Here is a 7,056-nt window from a genome sequence, read left to right as displayed (position 1 = left end):
CACAGAGGGACTGAGAGTGAGACTATCACTACTACTATCAGAAACAGCCGTTCCTCATCCTCTGTCTCAGGAACAGAATCTGATTGGCTCATTAGAGATTTACTGTACCTTAAAAGCGCGCCATAACTCACGTTGACCAATCAATCCAAGGCATTCAAGATTGTGGCTAGTTTTTTGGCGTCGTTGAAACAGATTCTTGTACAGGATAATATCTCGTAGATACCGTAAATACTCCATGCTTCTGGCACATGACAATTTTTCAGGTTATATTTTTGCACTTTCCGTCCGGTGGATTTGAATTTTCAGTGATAATGTCATCGAAGAAAATAGATCTCCTTTGAATTCATGCGTTTCTTTAAAAAATTTTAATGAGTGACGTAGGCGCTACCGATAATGCTAGCTCAAAAGCACCAGAGACTAAGGATGAATATTACAATCTCAAAGGTGACATATTTACATTTGAATGTGTTTACTCGCATGAGTTTCAGGATACTTTCTCGTTTGTTTCAGATTCAAATATGATCTCATCTCCAAACTTATATCCATGCGTTTAGGTGTAAGCTGTAGTCCATAGGGATATATTATCGCTGATATCTTTCTGTGATCATGAACATGACAACCTGAGGAGTGTTTCCTCATGCAGGAAGAGCGGACTATATGAATTTTGCGTAGCAGCTATCAGGAGAAGGATAACTTCTTACATAGCTAGAGAAATTTTCCACTGTGTGACATTGTCTTCTCCTTATTCATTCCCAAGTATTTGTCAAAAGATAAATATCTTTCAACCCCAGCGTTTCCTCCTGCAATGAATTTTCTTAGTTTATTAGAGCTCACTCATTGTATGTTGTAACAATTGTTGTAAGTAGAGTCTTGCTTGGGTCATGATTCATTGATGCTGCCATCTGATTGCATCCATTAACCTGTTGATAAATGCTCATTCAGAGCTACTAGCAAATGACATTTGTCTCAGCGTAAGATGAGTGACCTCTAGAATGGAGATTCTTAAATTGGATTTTTGGAAAGCATCTTTGGGAATGCTTTCCTCATCAATCAATGGAAATTATTTTGGTTAATACTCCACTTCAAGAGGAAGGCATACTTGACATCCCATGAAAGGTGATCCTTTAAGCGCACTATTTATTGTTTCTGAGGTTCGCCCTTTTGGGGAGTTTGACTTTATTTCATAACACGATCAGCGACTGACCAGTACATCAGCAGTGTATCAAGAGACAAATAGTAATCGCCTCATGGTCCATACTTGTGGCTCGATTTTGATTTTTCAATGTTAAGTTGTTAATGAAGGTTTGAACTTGGTCTGAAAGAGAAGAAAAAAATTAAACATTCATTCACACCTAACACTTTCATCAAGAATTCCCTAATTTGATTATGTGTTTTATTTGTACTTATAGCGGGCCTTTTCCTAGCGTCTGTCACTGGCATGTCTTTCGTGTTTGCATTTGGATCCCGTTTGGCAGCTGTGCGCAGAAATGATCCGGTTAGTTTTAGCAAAGGCATGGTTCCTGAGAAGCCACTGGAAGTTTCAGGGATAGAGCTTGCCACAAGAGCCCTGAGGTGGGGCACATTTTATGCTGTGACTGGCTGTGGATTGATTTTCTTTGGAATATGGAAACTCTCAGGAGCCCACAATGTAAGTCTTGCTCTTGTATTACTCAGTCAACATACTTAGTTAAGAGGAAAAAAGACTCAGAACTGCATCAGCAGGCTGATAATTGAATTGATGGACAAAGAAAGCAAAGAGAAAATAAAGTGATCCTATTGGTTTAAAGGGGTGGTTGGCCTTGGATTAAAGGGGGAAATGATGGATTAACTATAGCGACTCTCATCAGTTGCCGTTAGTTAGTCTACCACTGACCTCCTCTGTCCATTCCAACCTCCTGCTTCCACCAATAGGATTGCTCCATTTTCTCTTTATCTTAACCAATTTTAATAATCAGGCTGCTGTTGTATCAAATGGTGCTTTAAACATAAACTATTGATGGATTCTCATTAGAAAGGATAGGATCTAAAAGTCAAAAGAATTGATTCTGATCAGATTTTATCATTTTTTTTATTATATTCTGTATAACTCTCTGATCAGATGAGAAATATAGCAATGCGTACTTACTTACCTCTATCAATCGACTAAGTTGTCCACAGTTAAAAGGTCTTCTCTGCAAATTTTGAATGAAATCAAATCGAACAGATAGATTCTGAGATATCGCTGTACACAGATTTGGGGGACACCTGACGGCAGACTCACATTTTTTCAAGTATGGTTATTTTGACTCTTGGGACCTCAAAACATCTTGAAATGATGAAATTTCAACTTTTTTTTTCTCCCCCTTGGAGGATGACAATATTTCCTCTACCCTAGGAGAGTGAGAAAGTAAAGAACATCTCAATTATTTTTTTAATGAGCTCTCACTCATATCGATGGCTTCATCAGTCCCTTTATTTTCTCTAAGTAGGTAACCCTTGCCAGAGGTTCAACTTTTTTAAGATCTCTTTTGATGCAACAAGTTTTTAATTTTACAACTATATTTTATATTATAGTCATCCATGATGTTTAAAGCATTCTACTTTATTTTCAGATGCAAGAGTTTAGGCAGACCATGGGTAATATTCTACCCAAAATACCAAAGAATGATCCTCCTAAGAGTCGAACGGAATTTGAAGGCCTTAACGATCTTCTCACTTATTTGGCGACTGATTTTTCTGGGCAGCCAAAAGAGGATGGAAAATAGTGTCTCCGCTGTTTAATGATAGTGATATGAATGTCTTCACCTTTGACCTCTCATTTTGTATGTACTTTCTTTCTTTTTTTTCTGTTCATTTTTGCCCTGTTTTGATACTTTTCCCAATTGTCTGTTTTGGGTATAGATAAAAGTTTGTAAATATAGTTTTGAAAACAGACAATAAATTTATGAAACATTTTATTTAGCTGACTAGTCAATTTATTTTTGTGCTTTTCATTTAATTTTTTTTTAGAGTTTTAACAGATTTTTTATAATCTATCAGGATACTCGGAAATTCTTGTGTATGTTACAAACCAATTCTGACTTTTGGCAGATTGCAGTCGGTTCAGGCACATTGCAAGCAGCCCAGGCTTCTAATGGCTAATGCGTCAATGGCTGATCGCAGATGCCTGGGTAGATCGCAATCAGTCAGGGCTTCTTATAATTAGCCTCAGAATAAACGGGCCGAATTAGGCTTATATACGCAGCGTCCATTTAGCACTACTCTTGAATTTCATTCTAATTTGCTTGTATAAAGAGGACATGCAAGCAAAACAACAGGTAGACTGAACTTCAGTGATTCCGTGGAACATATAAGTAGAAGAGTTCAGAGTTTGTTTTTTGCATATTTATTTGTAACAATTAATTACATTTAAACAACACACATTCATCCATGGAAGTACATTTCATACATTACATTTAACACACAAGGACTTTCTTCTAGCAGATATTTACAAATATGTTTATTGTAGTGAATGTCGTACAAAATTGAAAAAAAAGATTGTACAAATATTACTCAATTTGAAATGAATTTCGATCATAATAAAAAGATAGCTTTAGGTGTTAGTAATAGATAACTAATACCTAAAATGAACTTTCCTCAAAATATCACAGGCAAGACAGCACGTTCATAACATTTAAACTGGAGATGTTGAAGTATATTAATCGCCGTACATGATGCTTTTCACCGTTTTATCAAATTTTCTGAAACAGATGAAGTAAAATATTTGTAGGAAAACGAAGAGAGGTTGCATAAAACGGAGGAAAATTTCACTTAAAAGATGGAAGGAGAAGGATAATGTATCTTACGAAGACATGGTGTGCCACAGAACTCAGGGTCAACTACCAGAAGGGACTCTTAACTTTTAATTGTATGCTCGGAATCATGAGTGTTTATACCTAAAACTCATATCTTATTTGAAGAAATAAGGAAAAGTCTGAGCAGTCATGGTTCAAAGTGGACCCAATTATTTGTTCTTAGATTTCACAAAGATCTCATCAGATGCTTGAAAATAATGTATGAATAATAATCAAAGTAAAAGATTATTTACGGATACTCACTTTGATGAAATAACTTCTCCAGGGATGAAAAAGGGATTGCAGACGATATCAGCATAAACGCTATGCAGTCTTCTGAACATCTGGAAAATGGAAGCAGTGTATATTATTGAGCTGAGGTTAGAATAAAAGGTTCTATGACAAAATTCTGTTAGGAAGGTTACTAAAAAAGAGTGTTTTCCTACATCTAGAAAATAGGGTGTCGCAAAAGGTAAAATTCAACCCCATCTTGACAGCCGACTAAAGTTGGATCAACTAGTTTTCACTGCACTAGGGCTTTGCAGCTCACCCCCCTTCCAAAAAAAATAGTATACTACACATACATACAGTAGTCCCTACTGATTTTTAATATTTTGAAAATAAACTCAGATCATGACAGAATTTTAAAATTCTCTCTTACAAGGGATGATTCTAGTGCCTGATTGAATCTTCAACATTTAAGACATCTTCAGGCTTCTTTTTGAAGCGAATCAATGATAAAACTACGAAATCACCTTTCTCAATATGTATTCAAAGTTCCTATCACATTTTTCTTCTTAAAAGAATGAATGGAATAAGTTATCACAGATGTTTTGTTATTATTCCTGACCCTTATTGAACAATTTCTAAAACTTTGGTACTAAAATGTCAATTATCAACTTAAAAGTAGAATTATGTGGAAATTTGGAGACCTCACAATCAGGATATTTGTTTTAAGAGTTTTATTGGTAAAATACATAAATACATACCATTCGAATTTCATTGTCACGGAGTAATGTATTGCTGGAATCAACAACCACGATAAATTTGATCTTGGTGTTTGTGACATACCCATATCTAGAACAAAACATATCAAAATGTAAGATAAAAATGATGGAATTATTCTTGTTGCTGCAATCAGTAATTGTCACTCTAACAGGATGAATTTCAATTATAAATCTAAGGATGATAAAGAGATTGGACAAAATCAACCTTGTCGTCTAATTTGGTTAAAAGTCCACCAATTTTCCATTGACTTTGATTGCATCGCTCCTCTGATGTAAGTTATCTTTTTAAACATGGCGCTAATGATACACAATGATCAACCATAGAGCTTTAGGGCTAAAATGAATGCTGATTAAAGTTACCTAATTTGACCAAAATATAGACCTCTGAATTTTTTCTCAAGTCCTATATTCTTTCAGATTTAATAAAAAATAAACTGAAATATTCAAAATGAAAGAGAAAGAGAGGACAAAAAACAGTAGTTATAAAATTAAAATTTTATTGATTAATATTGCTGAAGAGAATATGGAGCCACAAATCATCGTATGTTAGGTTGTGAAGTTACCGATATCCTGTCACATTTAACTTTTTTGAGGAAAACTAATCATCATTATTGCTCAAAATGATTGAACAGGAGTTCTCTTCCTTTTTTTTTAAGAATACCTACCTGTTCTCTGGAAACTTACATAATGATATTTGTAATAGTGTCAATAGTAATACTTCTTCTCTTGAAAAAATAAAGAAGATGGGTGCGTTTCTATATTTCTACCACACTTATATGTACAATTACATACATATATTTAAGAAGATAACACTAAAAATCGGCCGGGGTACATTAAATGCTTAAAAAGATGGTAGAACACTACTGGGTGCCTCACAAACACTGGTGTGCAGGGAAATCAAAGCCAAAAATGATCAAAATTTTTTGGAATTTTCAGCCTTGATTTCCAATTAAAAATTGTGCAACTTCAAATAGTACTTGATGCAAATGACCAAAGGATTGTATCATCATAAGGTTTTTGAAAAAATTAATTTTAATTTAATTGAATTGACGAATAATTTAGTTGTATTGAAACAGAGCATAAGCGTAAGATGGTCTTGCAAAAAATGTTTAAAATGATGTTATTTAATCTTTGCAATTGGTAGCTAATTAAAATGTGTCTCGGAGTGGAAGTTTAAAAGGTACTTGTGTGATTGTGGAAGAGAGTGCTATGGAATGATAAAATTGCGTTACTTAGCAAAAAATAAACAGTATACCAACATTTTATGCTCCTCAGTGGAGTAAAGCAATCCCAAGTATTGTTCCTTTGTCACATCTGCAATTGGTTTTGAGACTGCTTGCAACTTTTCCTCAACAACATCTAGAGACACATGAACTTTATACTGGAAGTGTAATTCCATACTTGGGTTAATACATGAAATGTACTTCGGAGAATTCTGAAACAAGAAAAATAAATATGTAATGCACAGCATATACACAGTCGAACATATTTTAACCAAAAAGGCCCGAGTGCATTGTCTAACATTTACTTTCATGGGACGCAGGGCCCAGGTCAATTAAAATGCAAATAGTTGTGCGTTAGGAGGAATTCGAGTGTAGCTGAATAGAGAATGAGACAGCCCACTTTTTCACCTTACTGTTGCGGCAGTTGCCTGCGAATATATTTGTGAAGAAAAATTATGCATACAAAATGTTTACATATTTTGATTTTCCGAAATCATTCCGTCAAATGCCTACGTCCTGTCTTGCGAGAGAGGTTGTTGTAAGATTTTCACCAATGCACAAGTCTAGAATTTAACTTGCAGGATATTTAGTAAAATAATCAAGCTGATTAAGAATGACAGATAAAATCCAGGATCAGCTAAAGAGAAAATTTTCAACTACATGCATTTACCTCTTTCCCAATTACAGCAATACAAACGGCCATTTTCAATTTAGATGATACACCGGAGGCACAAACGCTTGATCTTACTGCTACTTTATGAAGCTTTGAGCATTTTCGTACTAGCGCAGCGAATTAGAATTATATATTTGAAGGATGTCCAAGCAAATCATGAGAAATTCCAACGAAAATAAAGGAAACATTGGTTCTTATCACTACCCGTTATGTTATCACCATTATCACTTGTTTATCAACAAATGACAACCTACTATTTACATCGCTTTTCGATATATTGCAGATACATCGATTTTTAAACATGTTTTTAGGTACAGAGTCATTTTCGATTGTTCGCGATA

The 7,056-nt window shown here is 34.8% G+C and overlaps 2 protein-coding genes across 2 annotated transcripts; one reads left to right on the top strand and one right to left on the bottom strand.

The window, feature by feature from the left end:
* Positions 1-220: 220 nt before the first annotated feature.
* Positions 221-2,936, top strand: LOC109043892 (transmembrane protein 242). Its single transcript, XM_019061249.2, has 3 exons — positions 221-444; positions 1,410-1,648; positions 2,592-2,936. Exons 1-3 carry the CDS (start codon positions 369-371, stop codon positions 2,742-2,744), a joined length of 468 nt encoding a protein of 155 aa, XP_018916794.2. The 5' UTR covers positions 221-368; the 3' UTR covers positions 2,745-2,936.
* A 527-nt stretch (positions 2,937-3,463) lies between these two features.
* On the bottom strand, positions 3,464-6,945 carry LOC109043893 (trafficking protein particle complex subunit 2-like protein). The gene is made up of 5 exons (XM_019061250.2): positions 6,713-6,945; positions 6,079-6,254; positions 4,802-4,889; positions 4,077-4,156; positions 3,464-3,719 (listed from the first exon to the last, which is right to left on the bottom strand). Exons 1-5 carry the CDS (start codon positions 6,743-6,745, stop codon positions 3,677-3,679), a joined length of 420 nt encoding a protein of 139 aa, XP_018916795.1. The 5' UTR covers positions 6,746-6,945; the 3' UTR covers positions 3,464-3,676.
* Between the last annotated feature and the right edge of the window lie 111 nt (positions 6,946-7,056).

The sequence above is a fragment of the Bemisia tabaci genome, chromosome 3, assembly GCF_918797505.1.
Source record: "Bemisia tabaci chromosome 3, PGI_BMITA_v3".
Lineage (NCBI taxonomy): Eukaryota > Metazoa > Arthropoda > Insecta > Hemiptera > Aleyrodidae > Bemisia > Bemisia tabaci.
This window is presented reverse-complemented; position numbering and strand designations above follow the sequence as displayed.

What these genes read in the sequence shown, in the direction of transcription:
- LOC109043892 (XM_019061249.2), top strand. Translation starts at nt 369, where the DNA reads ATGAGTGACGTAGGCGCTACCGATAATGCTAGCTCAAAAGCACCAGAG. An exon ending in TGAATATTACAATCTCAAAG is followed by an intron (nt 445 to 1,409) that starts GTGACATATTTA and finishes TTGTACTTATAG; the next exon opens with CGGGCCTTTTCCTAGCGTCT. An exon ending in AACTCTCAGGAGCCCACAAT is followed by an intron (nt 1,649 to 2,591) that starts GTAAGTCTTGCT and finishes CTTTATTTTCAG; the next exon opens with ATGCAAGAGTTTAGGCAGAC.
- LOC109043893 (XM_019061250.2), bottom strand. Translation starts at nt 6,745, where the DNA reads ATGGCCGTTTGTATTGCTGTAATTGGGAAAGAG. An exon ending in TCCACTGAGGAGCATAAAAT is followed by an intron (nt 4,890 to 6,078) that starts GTTGGTATACTG and finishes GTTTTGTTCTAG; the next exon opens with ATATGGGTATGTCACAAACA. An exon ending in GTGACAATGAAATTCGAATG is followed by an intron (nt 4,157 to 4,801) that starts GTATGTATTTAT and finishes TCCATTTTCCAG; the next exon opens with ATGTTCAGAAGACTGCATAG.